The sequence below is a fragment of the Ailuropoda melanoleuca genome, chromosome 2 (genome assembly GCF_002007445.2).
Source record: "Ailuropoda melanoleuca isolate Jingjing chromosome 2, ASM200744v2, whole genome shotgun sequence".
In the NCBI taxonomy this organism is placed as follows: Eukaryota; Metazoa; Chordata; class Mammalia; order Carnivora; family Ursidae; genus Ailuropoda; species Ailuropoda melanoleuca.
This window is the reverse complement of record NC_048219.1, coordinates 26,627,499-26,644,429: the sequence shown is the minus strand read 5'-3', so window position 1 is coordinate 26,644,429 and position 16,931 is coordinate 26,627,499. Positions and strand designations below refer to the sequence as shown.

General features: G+C 34.5%; 1 protein-coding gene across 1 annotated transcript in view; it reads left to right on the top strand.

Moving 5' to 3' along the window:
• The window catches only part of EPS15 (epidermal growth factor receptor pathway substrate 15), a 137,864-nt gene that overhangs the window by 50,052 nt on the left and 70,881 nt on the right, over positions 1–16,931 (top strand). The window contains exons 7-12 of the mRNA XM_034652457.1: positions 171–296; positions 1,322–1,381; positions 9,591–9,680; positions 10,660–10,805; positions 12,395–12,551; positions 16,841–16,926. Coding sequence (XP_034508348.1) covers positions 171–296; positions 1,322–1,381; positions 9,591–9,680; positions 10,660–10,805; positions 12,395–12,551; positions 16,841–16,926 — 665 coding nt within the window. The remainder of the gene's footprint in view (positions 1–170; positions 297–1,321; positions 1,382–9,590; positions 9,681–10,659; positions 10,806–12,394; positions 12,552–16,840; positions 16,927–16,931) is intronic.

Below are 16,931 nucleotides of genomic sequence, written 5' to 3'. Positions count from 1 at the left end.
CTTGAGTAACTTTTAAGTTGTTTTTATAATAATATTTTTTGATGAAAGCAAAAAGGTTTTTTTTAATAATTTTTAGGAATATGTTGCCTGTTCTTTGAGGATTTGATTTTTATAACTGCAGTTAAATGCTTATCATCACTATTTAACTTGTGATCTTTTTTATATTATAGTCTGAAGATAAGGCCAAATATGATGCAATTTTTGATAGTTTAAGCCCAGTGAATGGATTTCTCTCTGGTGATAAAGTGAAACCAGTGTTGCTCAACTCTAAGTTACCTGTGGATATCCTTGGAAGAGTAAGATATTATTAAATTCTAAATGTAATTTTTATGTCTCTTTTATATCTACCAGGAACATTTATAGCTCATTGTTAAAAAATACTTAAATCTTACTTTGAAATTATACTCTTACAGAATTTTTCGTGTTCTGATTTAATATATAAAATTATTGCCAGTTAATTTTATTTGATATTCCCTCTAAAATATGAGTGCTTGAAATTAGTTACATATGTAAGCCCTTTGAGTAGGTCCTTTTTTCTTTGTCCTGTATGCTCTTACTTCCCAGTTCCTTGATTTAGTTTCTGGAGACCATCAGTATTTTGAATCTGCTACCTACTTCATAGTGGTATCATGGGGCCTTGCCATAAGGAATAGTTTCATCTCTGAAATCATTAGTTCTACTGTCTAAATAGAACTTCCCATCTTTCTCGATCTCTTTCATGAGTACTTGGAAGACTAACTCTTTGACTTCACAAGACCTTTAAGTTTCAGAGTCCTTCACTTTATCCATTTTTCAAATTTATTTTTTTCCTCACCCAACTTGGTCCACGGTTTCATGTTGGTATCTGTAGCTCCCTTTGCCATGTTTTTTAACTTTTCTCCTGACCTGATGAAAATCCAGGTTTGTGTTAAGCTAATTATGTGCCTTTGTGGTTGCAGAGAGTCTACTACTGAGAGTAGAACTGAGAGTCTAATAAGATTGGTATCATCATAATTTCATGATCACCAACTTCAGCTGGGCTTTCCCTACTCCTGGGCTGTTTCCATACTGATTTTCTATGCCGCTTTGTATTTCAAACCTCATCTACTCTCTCTACCTCATCTACTCCAGCCATTTCTTTAATCCCTTGCTTGGTCAGAATACATAGGGTCAAATCCTGTCTGCACCATTGCTTGGGTATGTGACCTTGGGTGAAATTCTGTAATAATATAATATTTCACGGTTTAGATGAAACTCCCCCCCCCCATTTATGTATTTGGTGTTCACAGGTAGCACATGAAATGAAAGAGCATTAATCTTTGTCAATTCTTTTCTTTTTAAGGTTTGGGAGTTGAGTGATATTGATCATGATGGAATGCTTGACAGAGATGAGTTTGCAGTTGTAAGTAACGTAATGCTGTTAAATTCTTAAACATCTTACTGGTTTTCTCAAGTGAGAATTTCCCTGTTTATTTTATCCTAAGAGGAAAACTGTATTTCCTTAAGATTGTTGGTACGAGTATTTTCATCTAGAATGTACAGGTAGTCACTAAGTATTTTTAAACAAATTGATAATAGAAAATGTATGTTCTTACCATCTTCATTTTATTTGACTTTAAGGTACATAGGATTATCTGCTTTGGATAATGGTACTATAAAGATGCTGAGTGGTATTGATCCTTTGTAACCAGGATCCCATCTTAACCAGGCATCTCATGTCAGTATCTCCTTGTGCTATGGAATAATTTTACTTCAGATATACCCCCAGATTTTCACATTTGTTTTTTTTAAAGGAAAACATCGATAGCACTGTAGTTTCACTTCATTTGTAGAGTCAGAGAAAGTTTTGACATCTTATCTGAAGACATGTCATCTTTGGAAATTGGAAGTTAATTCCAAATAGAGTTGTATTCATCTCTTCCCTAAAGGTTAGATACAACTCTGCTGTGAGCTCACAAATAGTAAATCTCTAATCCCCCTTTTAATTTCTTACTTGGAAATTAGTCTTTTCAGATTTTCTGTCTTTATTTTGCTAAGAAATTATCTATTTCTTTGATTTTTCAAACTCATGACAGATTTGCATTATTCTTTTTATCTCTTCTGGGGTTGTGGTTGTGCTACTTTCTCATTCCAGATCTTGTGTATTTTTGCTCCCTCTCATCTTTTGTTTAATTGAATTTTATCTAGTTTATAAATCTTTTAAAAGAGCCGTCTTTTGGAGGTAGTTATCCTTTCTATTATGTTTTGACTTTTTCATTTTTTTCAGCTTTTATCTTAATTCCTTCTTCCTAGTTTCTTTTGCCTTTTTTTAAAAAAAACTTTTGAAAATGAGTACTAAGTCCCTTTATTTTTTATCATCTTTAATATTGAAAAAATTAAAAATAAATATTTTCTCTTGAGTACAGGTTTAGCTGAATTCCATAGATATTGACATAAAGTATTCTCCTTTTTTGCTACTTTTTAGATAATTTTTAGGGTTTTTTAATCATCTGTTTAGGAATATGTTTCCTAATTTCAAAGTAGTTAAGTTTGTTTGGTTTTTAGTTACATTTGTATATACTTTTAGCTTGATTAGATTACACCTAGAGAATGTGGTCTTTAAAATCTGTATTTAAAAAATTTCTTGAGGTTTTCTTTGTTGCCAAGTTCATGACCTGTTTTTACATATGTTCCCTGAATGTGTCAGCATTTCTGCTTGGAAGACATTGGGCCTCTGTAAACTCATTATATCAATTTTATTGATTGTGTTTCTGTTTTGCCTTATTTTTCTTTTTTTGCCCTTTCATAAATTTTATTCTATTTATATCCCAAAAGCCAACTAAAATAGAAAGAATAAGTATTATTACATTTGAAAAAAAAATACAGATATGGAAACTTAAAGTGACTTGAGTTGATGGTCCTAAGTCCCTAGTATTTTTATTTTAATTTGGGTGATAGTTGGGAAGTGGCAGGGGATAACCTCTCACAATGGTGACAGAAGTTTTCCTGGCTATATATTAAAGGTTGATTCAATGTTTGTGTGCTGTTTTTTGGGAAAGAAAGTGGTATATTGAGATTTGGCTGATGATGTACTTTGAAAGACTATCAAACTCTGTATATTAACTTTTTATAAATAGCTTTTGTGTTAAGAATATTGGCATAAAATCTTTGCATTGGTAAGATGTGTAGGGGGATTTTTTTTTCTTATAAAGATAACAATTAAAAATTTCAAAGAAGCATTTGTGTAAGCGTAGTTAAGATAGATGGAGAATAGTATTATCCTCATTTAACTAATGGTCGTATGTGCTAAGTAAGGTAAGTGATTAAACACAGTTTATCTTATATGCCCTGAAGCCTTTTACTAGGTAACCTACTGTTTTTAAAAATAAAAGTAAACCTTTAGGGGCGCCTGGGTGGCACAGCGGTTAAGCGTCTGCCTTCGGCTCAGGGCGTGATCCCAGCGTTATGGGATCGAGCCCCACATCAGGCTCCTCTGCTATGAGCCTGCTTCTTCCTCTCCCACTCCCCCTGCTCGTGTACCCTCTCTCGCTGGCCGTCTCTATCTCTGTCGAATAAATAAATAAAATCTTTAAAAAAAAAAAAGTAAACCGTTATTGAAAGAATAATTTAAGAATGAGTGACACATTTATAGGAAGTTACTACCTAAAAAAAAATGGTGAACATCCATATGTATCCTTCTAGGTTTACAAATTTTACCCATTTTGCACATTTGATTTCTTTCTATGTGCATTCCTCAGAAATTCTTTCCAACTTGATCATGCTTAGTGTCTTAATTTGGGACAGCCCATGTGATATATTTTTTAAAAATTTATTTATTTGAGAGAGAGAAAGTGTGCATGAGTGAGGGGAGGGGCGGAGAGGGAGGGAAGGGAGAAAGAGAATCTCACGCAGACTCCCTGCTGAGCATGGAGCCTGACTGGGGGCTTGATCCCAGGACCCTGAGATCATGACCTAGGCCAAACGTCAGATACTTAACCGACTAAGCCACCCAGGCACCCCTCATGTGATATTTCTGCTGCCTCTGTTCTCTTTTTATCTGGATTACCTGATATTTTTTATATTTAAAATGTATCTCTTGAAAACAGCATGTTTCTGTGCTTCAGTTTTTTACCTAATTTGACAGTTTTTGTCTTTTAAGATAATGATGCAGAGATTGATTTTATTACCCCTACCTTATTTATTTAACGTATTATTTTCTCTTCTTTTCCTGTTCCTATTATTGCTGGTTATCAAGTAGTGATTCATTGAATTTTCCCTTCTTATTAAAGTGGAAATTCTGTTATAATGTCTATTCCATTATTGGTTAATAACAACTATCCCTGTACTTAATTATACTTCTTTATCCAGTAGCTCAAAGTAAGTTAACCTTCACTCCAGTAAAGCAAGTCCTTTAGATTATTTTTACTTCTTTCTTCTTCACCTCCTAACCCCAGAAGATTTTAGAACATTTTTTGTTAACTAAAATTCTAGATTTTACTCAATTTACTTCTTTTGGTTCTAGGATTTTCCTTGTGGTTTTGTCAATGTCAATAGTCTCACTAGCATTATTTTGGTAGATTTTGCCTGATAAATCTTTTTCCATCTTTTTATTTCATGAATGGGGCAACATAGTCCATACTTTTTTTTTTTTTTTTTTTACTTTTCAGAATCTAACTTTTTTTTAATTGAAATAATATGATTAACATACAATGTTGTATTAGTTTCAGGTGTACAACATAATGATTCAACAATTCTATGCATTGCTCAGTAACCACAATAACTACAATAAGTATAGTTACTATCTGTTCCCAGACAACGTTATTACAATCTTGATTATATTCCCTATGCTGTGTTTTTCATCTCTGGGGCTTATTTATTTTATAACTGGAAGTTTGTACTTTTTAATCTCTTTTATCTATTTCACCCATTGCCCCCCCCTCTTTTGTGGCAACTTCCAATTTGTTCTCTGTATTTAAGAGTCTGTTTTCTTGTTTGTCTTTTTGTTTCTTTGTTTTTTCATTTATTTCTTAGATTCCACATGTGAGTGAAGTCATGGTATTTGTCTTTCTCTGTCTGACTTATTTCACTTAGCATCGTATTCTCTGGGGCCATCCATATGGTTGCAAATGGCAAGATCTTATTCTTTTTTTATGGCTGAGTAATATTCCTGTGTGTGTATGTGTGTGTACCACATCTCTTTATCCATTCTTCTGTCGGTGGGCACTTGGGGTGCTTCCATCTCTTTGCTACTGCAAGTAAAGCTGCAATAAACATGGGGGTGCATACATCTTTTTGAATTAGAATTTTTGTTTTCTTTGGGTAAATACCCAGTAGTGGAATTACTGGATTATATGGTATTTCTGTTTTTAATTTTTTGAGGAACCTCCATACTGTTTTCCACAGTAGCTGCACCAATTTACATTCCCACCAGCAGTGCACAAGGATTCCTTTTTCTCCACATCCTTGCCAAACCTTGTTATTTCTTGTCTTTCTGATTCCGGCTAGTCTGACATGTGTAAGGTGATATCTCATTGTGGTTTTGATTTTCATTCCCCTCTTGTCTCCTTCAGTATATGGTAGTTTTTCTGTCTTGCTTCTATGACTGGCATTATCCAGGAGCACTAGCTAGGTATCCTGTAGAATGTCTGCCAATCTAGGTTTGTCTGATGTTTTTCTCATGGATAGACTGGGACTATGGGTTTTTGGAAAGAATACCACAGGTGTGAAATGCCTTTTTAATCACATTTATCAGGGGATACATAATGTCCACATGCCATTACTGGTGAAGTTAATCTTCATCACTTGGTAAAGATGGTGTTTGCCGGATTTCTTCACTATAAAGTTACTATTTTCCACTTTTCCTGTTCTGTTCTCTGGAGAGGCAGACTCATGCCCTTTTTACTTTGTATTCTGTCTTCATATGTTTGTACCGGTTTTTACATTCTTACTAGGCCTTAAATTTTTCCCTCACATAGTGGTCTAAATTTTTGTCAGTAGCATTTGTTGGGTCCTTGTGTGAAGAGTTTTTGGCACTTTGAGATTTATTAACTGTATTTGTATTAACATGTTCACATTGTACTGAAATTAACTTGTTACATGTTTGCTGGTTCTATCAGGTGGTAAACATAACAGATCTTTTTAGTTTTCTATTTCTAGTGCCTAGCACAGTGCCTGGTGGCTAGAGATTTCTCAGTAAATATTTTGTTGAATTAAATTGATGAAGAAAACTTGTATTACTTGGAATACATAAGAAATGCCCATTATTTTCATCCCAGAATGCTATTTTAAGAAATAAAACTGGCAGTTCAAGTGATTGAGTAGATGAATGAGTAAATAAAACTCTTAAGGAAACTCTTAAAATACTGGTTCTCAAAGTATGGTCTCCCATCAGAAGCATTAGCATTACCAGAGAACTTACTAGAAATGCAGATTCTCAGGCCTTAGCCCAGCCCAACTAAATCAGAATCTCTGGGGTAGGGTCAAAGAAGCCCTTTCAGATTTTCTGACGGTTTCTGACGGCCACTAAAATTTGAGAAATTCTCCCTAAAAGCACAGAGAATAAAAAGAAAACAAAGTGAGAAGCTACTGGTAGTTGACTGCAATAGTAAAACTAAATCCCCTCTTTCCCTGCTATCACTGATAAAGCTTAGGCTTGATTTTGCCAGATTTTTCCCTTTCTTTTCTTTTCTTTTCTTTTCTTTTCTTTTCTTTTCTTTTCTTTTCTTTTTTCTTTCTTTCTTTCTTTCTTTCTTTCTTTCTTTCTTTCTTCCTTTCCTTTCCTTTCCTTTCCTTTCCTTTCCTTTCCTTTCCTTTCCTTTCTTCTTTCTTTCTTCCTTTCCGTGAATATGGTCCATAATTTGATTTAGTTGCTATATTTGTTTTAATGGCAGGCTTTGATTAGGATAATGTACAGTATAATAAAGAGAAAATCACAACCCAGCAGTGTACTGTTGACTTTTTTCTGTTTTCTTTGGTAGAAAATTTTTTGGCTTCAGTTTTGTTAGGGAAACTGTTTTCAACGCAACATGAAATTAATGATACTTTTTTCTTTAACTTTCAAAAAATGTGTTGTCTATTGGCAGCAGATAGCTGACATAGCTCTTTCGTTTTTAGTGTCTCCTTTTCCAGGAAATGACTCCCATCTGCAGCGAGAGGAATGCTGACCTTTAATGTGCATGTTAGTCACTTCTTTTAGCTTAGTGCCAATTTAATAATATTGCATATATCATGAATTTGGTTGAAAGTATGTGCTAGCCAGATTGTTTTCACTCTGGAGTTTCAAGCTTTTGAAGATAATAAAGTTTGTGTGTTTCTAAAACTCAATTGAACTCTTCAAGTTGACTAGTGAATGGGAAGAGAATTCTTGGTTTGGGCCAAATGGTTAAATATGGTCCCAGGACAAAGAGCATCAACATCCTTGGAGACTTCTTAGAAATTTAAAATATCAGTCCCAACCCAGACTTAATGATTCTAGAATTCTGGGAATGGAGCCCAGAAATCTGTGCTTTATAAAGTTGTCCAGGTAATTCAGATACCTGCTGTAATTTGGGTCCCACTGGGTAAAGGTTAGTTTTATCCCTTGTAGAGGAGAACATGGTATTGTAAAATTACATGTGTGTTCCTAATGAAGCTGATCAAATCTGAGAAAAACAAGAGCTTTGTAGCCAGATCTTTGTTTGAACCCTATACTATCACTTCTTTAAGAGATATCAGGCAAGTTACTTATCATCTCTGAGCTTCAGTTTCTTCATACGTAAAGTAATATTTGTAATCACAGAAATCAGGGATCAGTGTTGTATTAGGTGCTCAGTAACTACTGATTTGAAAGCCCCATAAAAAAAACCTTAACTTAGAATTGTAAGTAAACTTTTTTGGGGGAAAAGTGTTATTTTCAGGGGAAGAAAAATAATTAAGAAGTACTTAAGCTTTCCTCCCAGTTGTAATCTTTTTGGAGGTTCCAGGTTGCTTTGAGCAATTTCATATGCTTGAAGATTGTCATGGAAACTATCTTTTGAAAGTCTTGAAGGTGTCTTGAATTCCTTAAAATGAAGGGAATATCCTGGAACATTCTATATGTAGATTGTTCCACTTCGTGCAAATGCTTTATGTATTTAATAATTAAAAATAGTTTTTATTTTATTTTATTTTTTAAAAAAGATTTTATTTATTTATTTGACAGAGATAGAGACAGCCAGGAGATAGGGAACACAAGCAGGGGGAGTGGGAGAGGAAGAAGCAGGCTCATAGCAGAGGAGCCCAACGTGAGGCTCGATCCCATAATGCCGAGATCACGCCCTGAGCCGAAGGCAGACGCCTAACCTCTGTGCCACCCAGGCGCCCCAAAAATAGTTTTTAATAGGTAATACATTCTCATGGTTCAGAAATCAGTACAATATAAGAAGGTATTCAGTGCAAAAATAACCTCAGTTCCATCCTTGCTCTCAGTGCTCCATTTTATACCCACTCTATAACCACACTTTTCTTAGTTTCTTGTTCATTCTAGACTTTTAAAATGCAGTTATAAGTACATATGAATAATTATTATTCCTTACTGCAAAAGATGACACACTATACACACTGTTATACACATTAACACTGTACTTGGATATCTTCATATAGAGAGTTTTACGATTCTTCCCCCCCCACCCCCAGGTCAGCTTTATTGAAGAACTACTTTACATACGGTGAATTGCATTCAATTTAAGTATATAATTTGATGAGTTTTGATAATTGTATATATTTATGAAGGTACCACAGTTAAGATAGAGAATGGTTTCAGTGGTTTTGTTTGTTGGTTGGTTCTTGGTTTTGTTTCACAGTATTTCATTGTATAGCTGTATCATAATTTTTTTAAACCAGTCTTTTGTTTTTGAGCACTTGAGGGCTGCTACAAAGAATTCTGTGATTAACAGTCTTTTTCACACAGTGTTTTTTATGTCGGCAGGTAAGTCTGAGGATAGATTCCCAGATGGGGAATTGCTGACCCAAAGGAGAAGTAAATAAATTTGGTAGTTGTTGCCAATTTGTCCTCCATAGTCTTGGTACCAGTTTGAGCTCCCACTAGCAATGTCTGAGAGTGCCTGTTAGCCTAGTCTAGTAACAATGTACATTATGAAACTTTGGATTTTTTGCCACTAAGTGGAAAATGGTATTTTAATATAGTTTTAGTTTGAAGTTTTCTTGTGAAAGTGAGCATGTTTTTGTATGTTATAGACCATCTGTAGTATTTACTTTTCTGTAAAATGTGTTTTTACTCTTTACCCATTTTCCTATTGGATTTTGTTTTTTTCTTCTGTTAATTTCTAGGGACTCTTTTTATGGTGATTAGCTCTTTCTTTGCAAATATCTTTTTTGCAGATTGTTTACTTTTGACATTGCAAGACCTTTAGTTGAAGAGTGTGTGTCTGAGTTTTTGCTACTCTGGATATCTTCCTAAAAGTTGCTTAGCTTTGATTTATCCTTTTCTCCTTTCACCTCTCTCTCTTTTCCTCCTTCTTTCTTTCCCAGCCTAATTTAAGAAAAAGAATTTGAGACAGCTTGAAGTTGCTTTGTTGTTGAACAATAGTCAGTTCAGTGGGTGGAAGTTGTTAAATGATTGTAATATATATGACCCTGGTTCATCTCTCTTGAAGGCCATGTTTTTGGTATACTGTGCATTGGAGAAAGAACCTGTGCCAATGTCCTTGCCTCCCTCCTTGGTGCCACCTTCTAAGAGAAAAACGGTCAGTATATCAGGCTCTGTGCGGTTGATCCCCTCGTCAGCATCAGCCGAGGAACCTTACCACTCCTTACCACCTGTAGGCATTTTACCTACCAAAGCACCGTTAAGACAGGTATAGATCTATCAGTGTTACAGGACTTTTTTTTAAGTGCATGGCATTTAACAGTTGATTGCTTGATGAAGACAAAAGGAGCAATCAAAGGGATCAAAATTTTAGAGCACCCTCTGGTTGAGCCTGCATAATGCAATGTCCCGGAGAAGACATATAATCCTTCTCTTGCATTTGGCCTTACTTAGGTCATATGGATGTTTTATTGGCTTTGCCTTGATCTACCTGGAATTAGAGTTGGAGACAGACGATGCTCCATGCTAATCTGGCATGCTTGCCCAGACATAGTTAATAGATGTTTTTGTTTATTTAACCCCCAGTTAACTCTTGATTCTTTGGGATCAAATTACCCAATTTTGGGTTGTCGAGAGCCTTTTTTTCCTCCAGCCTGCTGCTTGTCAGGCTGAGAAAAGGAAAATAATGACAGGATATGCAAATCAGCTAATTCAGCTATAGCTTGAGAATGCTGAATGAAACTATAAAAAATGGGGATTGAGAATTATCTGAATATTTTATTTATACAGACTCTCCCAGTTACCCATATTAATGTGGTCATTCATAAGTCAAGAGTTAACTATGCTTGAATTTACTCATAACTTACAAGAAAAAAAGTGAAATGGGCATCTATAAGTATAGTCCCAACTGACCTATATTTTTCTTCTGCAATTTTCTCTTCACCACAACATTTTGATTAGGGTGTGATGGAATGGTACACTATTGCTACAGTTAGTGGGTTGGAATTGCTCAGAATTTTGACAGATACTATCATGGATTTCAAGAATGACATTTCAAAGTCTGTTTCATTCTGACAGAAGTACCCTAAATATATATTTATTTACTTATTTATTTTTATTTATTTTCTTTCCTGTAGTGGGTTGTATCCCCTGCAGAAAAGGCTAAATATGATGAGATCTTCTTAAAAACTGATAAAGATATGGATGGCTTTGTGTCTGGATTGGAAGTCCGTGAAATCTTCCTGAAGACAGGCTTACCTTCTACCTTACTAGCCCATATTTGGTAAGATTTTATTTAAATTGATTTAGAAAACAAATATGGTTTTGTATAACTCTTGTGCATTCTTATTTTTAGGCATTTGTAAATTGGACAGTTTTGTTTTGGAATTCTTTGTAGAGAAAATATAAATATGAGAATTTCTTCTGGATGATGGTAAAAGCTTGAGAATGGATTACCTGTTTTATACGATTGACAGTGTCAGTTAATGATTATTAAAATGTTAAAATGCAGCATTTGTTTATATCAATGAAACTTAAATTTTTAAGGGAGAACCCAAAAATCTGAAATTTAAACCATATACAAAACAGTATCTTCAAGGTGTGCTCATATAATTCTGTAGGGTGTATGTATACTTTTATACCTTTACATAGGGAGTACACACTTGGTACTTAAAAAAGACAAACTTGAGTGTCTCTAGTGCATGTCACGTTAAATGAGACCATGCATATGGAAATTACAGTGTGCCTGTTGCCAGTCCACCTGACTATACCAGAGGTTATGTTGAGGTTTTCAAGGGGCAGCAAACATCAGATGTGGAACCACATAGCTGCAAAGAGAAACTTAGAAAAGAACACATGAGGACAGTAGGTCTGCCTTAAGAGGAACAAGAACTCAAGACTGAGAAAGATTAAATGTGTAACGAATAATAATTGCCACTTTCAAGGGCCTAGGCCAGACAGTGTGCTCAATAAATGGCAGTTGTCATGGGCTTGGCATTATGCCCAGACTTTATATGCTTTACCTTTAATTCTCACTGTAACCTTGCAGAATGTGTGTTAGCTCCACTTTATAGATGAAGAAACTAAGGCTTGAAGAGGTTAAAAAAATGTGTTCAAGGTCACAAGAAGAAATGAGCAGAAAAGCTGGAATTCAGGGTTTCTTTGACACCTTATTCACAGTCTGTTCATCAGGCCAATGAATGAAGCATGTCAGGACTTCAGAAAGCTGAGCTTTAAAGAAATAGAGAGGGTGGGAGGGAGGACAGAAAAGAAAACAGAATAAAACATTTGCTGTTTCTCTTCAAGTGATTTTGTAAAGCTTTCCACATTGCTGCCTTCTCTTCACATGTGATCTCCACTTGCAGCTGTTGTTTCTGCTCTGACTTGGTGATCCTTATATCCGCCCACTCCCAAGAGTTGCAGGAAGCAAGCCAATGTGGAAATTTTTGCTTGTTTTAGAATCATTCTAGTGCCACTAATGAACCAAATTTGTTGAAACTTAGGTTTCATTTTTAACATCTTTTAATGTTGAGAACGTTGGGATTCTTTGGCCCACCACAACTCTTACTCTGTAGTTGTTCTGGAAATTGGTAAGAAAGCACAGAGCAAACCCAGATAAAAGACTTCTGCTCAGCACCAAGGTGAACATTCTCTTTCTCTCTCTTTTCTTTTTAGAAACCATTTTAGCTGATCTCTTTTTTCTAACATTTGAGTTTAAGTTTTGGGCAGGCCACACACACAGAAGTATGAGTTTCTTTTTTAATTCGGCTGATCATTTGTAAAAAGCTACCTAGTCTTACTACTTTTTCCCTGGATTTTTAAAATAGCAGTTGTAGCATTTATATTCTATTTGTTTTGTTTATTTTTGTACAGGACTTTATGTGACACAAAGGACTGTGGGAAGCTTTCAAAAGATCAGTTTGCCTTGGCTTTTCACTTAATCAATCAAAAATTAATAAAGGGCATTGATCCTCCTCACATTCTTTCTCCTGAGATGGTTCCACCATCAGACAGGGCCAATTTGCAAAAGGTAAGACAACTTAACAGAAAACCCGAATGTATTAACAGAAGGAAACAAGTGTGGTGTTAGATGACAGACTTGATTTGAATGAAACAGTAGAGAAAATGTATCTGACTAGGAACAGAGCAGTATACTGTTTGTGGTTTAGTTTGTGTCTATAAATATGTTCAAATGCCGTGTATGACATCGTTGGGCTGCAGCTCATTTACCCCAACATTCATTACACATATGGCAACCATATTTTCCAATCTAAAAACTGGAAAAATGTGGGTTTTTTCTCCCCTCTTGAATTTGTAAATTTTTATGAATAAGGTATAAAATTTAAATGAAATCTCTAGGAATTAAATTATTCTGTTTCATTTGATGATTCACTCTTAATACAAATTTGAGAACAAAATCTAGGAGGTTATGATTATTGGTGTCAATTTTCTATATAAATAAGAAAAACATCATGTTGAGAAGAAATCTGTGTGGTTTTTGCCATGTAGATGACCTCCTTTTCCTGAGCATATGGCCAAATTTCATATCTGAACAGCTAGAAGCAGGTTTTAGCAACCTTCGGTTTCTAGCCAGCAGTGGAATTTTCAAAACTATATTGTTCTAGCCATGCTGTGCCTTGATTTTTCTCTCCTCCTCTAGACATCCTTCCTAGCATATTATATTTACAATATCTTGGCCTTAATAAAGAGCTTCAACGGACTTACATTGTCTAGAGGCTGTTTGCCTTTAAAAATACATACCTTGTATTTTTAAGTATCTTATGACCTATGAAGTAATTATTGCTGTGGTGATTCTTCAGAGTTAGATATAATAGAAGTTGTCAGATGTATGGTGTAAGGAGAGCTGTCTTTAAAATGTCAGTAGAATGTTTTGGTTTTGCAGTAATTTTGTCACATAGGTTAAAAAAATACCATTTTGACCTAATAAAAGTCAAAATTGATTTTTTTTATAAGTCAACTAAATGGAAATTTACAGCCACCAGGTATAGAAATTACTTATAAGAGTTTTTATCCTTATTTTTTAATAAAATAAGTATTTGATTATCTCTTTTGTGAGTTTTGGGGGAGGGGAGAGCATTTTGTTAAATTTTTGAGATTTCTTGTGACATAGGATATGGGTTCCCTAAGTTGTGGAAAAGGCTAAAAGTGATGCCACCCAGAAAGATAAAAGTTACAAATTTGTATGTGTGCTCTCTGCTATAACTGTACCTCAGTTGTTTCCTCCTTTTTTTTTTCACCACTGCAGACTGTTTTTTCCCTTTGTCACCTTCATTTTTTACCAAGTCTCCCACCAGTGCAAACTACAGATATGACAGAGGTTTCTGAAGCAAATGACATTAGTAGACACTCCAGGTTGCATCTGCTGTACAGAGTTTTTAATAGATTTGTCTGAAGTCCATTCACCAGAGCATAGACACCTTTGGCTATTTATGTCAGATACCAATATTATACATTAAAATGGGATTTTATCATTATTGTCTTATCTATTAACCAAAATTTTTAACCTTAAATATTAAAAATTTGCATTTGTTTTGTCTTTCAGATAATCTCTTTTCTCTTAATAATCTAATTTTTTTAGAACTGCATTTTTTTTTTTTTGCAGATTTGACTAATCTTTTTTTGAATATTGCTTTCCTTTCTGTGTTTTTTCTAGTTTGGACTATTTTTTCCATTCTGCAGCACTCTGCTTTTCGCCTTTCTTGTACTGTCAGTTTCTTAACTCTACTCTCTCAAGGTTAGAGCTTTACTTTATGCCTTTTTTAGCATTACAGTTTTTGGCTTATAATTTTGAAATTAGAGGCTTTTTAAGTGGCAAAGTTGATGCAGAGAAAATACCTAAACAGCATGATTTTGTCACATGTCTGTCACTTGGTCTTTGTGTGCATTTTAGCTTGCCCTTCTTAGGCTCTTTGATCCACTTAAAATCACCAGTAGAATTTTTGTGTAATGCACAAAACAGGGTGAGAGAAAATATTTTGAAAGAAGGGGACAAGCTACATTTTTCTTCATATGCACTTCTTATATGCTGTTAGCTGAACTTTTTCCATGTTTCTTGGTTGCATGCCATTTTATTACTTTAGAATGGGAGTTTAATTTCTGTGTTAGCAATTGAGGAGTGACACAAGCTATACCAACTACAATACACTAATCTTCCTTCTAGAGTCATCTGTGGTATCACCTAACTTGTTTGAGGTTAAACTTATTTGTCTCACTCTTCTTATTTGACAGTATTTTTAATAGTGAAAGACTGTCAACTGTGAGTCACTTCTTTTTAGTTAGAGTGACAGAAGAGGTGTGGAAGTCATGAGTTTCTTGGTATACTTGCACCTTTCATAGCGAATTTCTCAGTAGCAGTTAGGTGATATAAGTTACTCTTGGCAATAAAAGTGAGACCAAGTCCTAATTTTTCATTTTGTTCAGCTGTCAAACTGTCTGGCCAGGCTTAGCTCATAAGTCAAGTTTAGACAGACTTAAAATCCTAGTGAATACCCGTCACATTCAGAAATCCACTTTAAAATTTCTAATTTAATTTAGGATGATAAGGGTCTTTGTATGAAGGGTACCTCGGTGGCTCAGTTGGATAAGCGGCTGATAAGGGTCTGTGTATGAGTGAAACACAGTAAAATAGTAGGAGGTACATTTGATAAAAATTTGTGGTTAATATAAAATTAGCATTAATTGAATCCTAATAGATGAATTTTGGTATTGATAGACAAAAACATCTGAGGACTAATAATGCAGTTTGCCTAAAGAAATATGGAGGGAATTATTTGCCAGATTTTATTTACATACCTGTTTATCAAGTTGGCTTTTAGGGTGATGGTTTCGTTCACCTCAATGATCTTGATATGCAAGTACCAAGAGGCATAATGGGAAATAGACTTGAATGTAATCAGAGGTCTCCTAATTAGTATCTCCTATTAGCTGGGTTCAACTTTAGGCAAGTAATTTAAATCTGGTTCCTTAGCTCTAAAATGGGATTAGTAATAATATCTGCCGTACCAACAACCAGTTTTCATTAGTTTTGAAAATTGATTATTGGAGTTGAAAGTGCTTAGTAAATTGTAAATCATCATATACATGTGAAGAGATGGGATATTGTGAACTTTTAGGTTTCTTCTTCCATTGTCCAAGTTGGTGACATACATTAAGTCCATAGCAAGATAAATATTAATTCTAAGTTTTATGTTCTGCTAATAAGGTCCTCAGTATATTTTAGTTTTACATGTTTAGGCCTCAATTTTAACATTTCCTAACGGTGGTTATTCTGTTATTTGTCAGTCTGGTTGTAGCATTGGGGGTAAGTCAGGTGTTTGAAGGAGCAGTTATCTTCTTGCCCTGACTTCAGCTAGATATATAACGCATCAAAAATGTTTCACAGACCATTGTGAGCCAAGGTGAAAGCAACTCATTGGGAGGTCATCCATCTTAAGAGCATATTCTGTTGAGGAAGTTATTATAATAATACCTTACATTTGTAAAATGTTATAAAGTTTAAGAGTAGCTTTACATTACATTTACATACATTATTTATCTCATTTAATTTTTAAAGTGGGCAGGGTAAAGATTATTTCCCTATTTTACAGTGAAGATCATGCAGCTAGTAAAATGGCAGAGCCCAGAATAAACCCAGCTAGATTTTCTAACTACAGGTACCATTCAGAGATCAATTTTGATGCCTTTATTATTGAAAGAAAACCATATGTAAAGGATGTCATATATGAAGACAGTTTCATATAGGCTGGTATTAATATTTACTGTGGAACATGATGAGCAGTGGTTCTACTTTAAATAGGGTAGGCACTAAAATTGTTTACACAAGTAAATGTTGAATTGAATAAAATCAACTATCATTATGATTCTGAGATTCCACAAAAATGTGTTTATTTACTTTGTGCCAGATGACACAAGTACAAATAAGTCACCGTCCATCTCCCCAAGAAATTTATTCTTTAATGGAGGAATTAGTTTATAAATCTGGTATCTGCTTTTCTTCAAGGTTTTAAACAGGCATTAGGATCAAGTGACAAAGACTTTGGGATCTGAAGTGGTGGTACCCATTATAGGCAACAGGTTTTAGAGAATTTAAGGGAAAATTTCTCAGTTTATAACTCTGTGTGTGTGTGTGTGTGTATAAAATTACACTAGATAGGATTTTCTTAAATGAATTTAAAGTATTAGTAATACTGTAAAATATGTAATAATCTGTATCTGTGTAGTGCTTTTGAACATTTTTAATGCTTCACCATATATAGTTTTATAATAATAATGTTATAATTGTGAACTTTTTGTTTTTAGAACATCATAGGATCAAGTCCTGTTGCAGATTTCTCTGCTATTAAGGAGCTAGATACCCTTAACAATGAAATAGTTGACCTACAGAGGTATG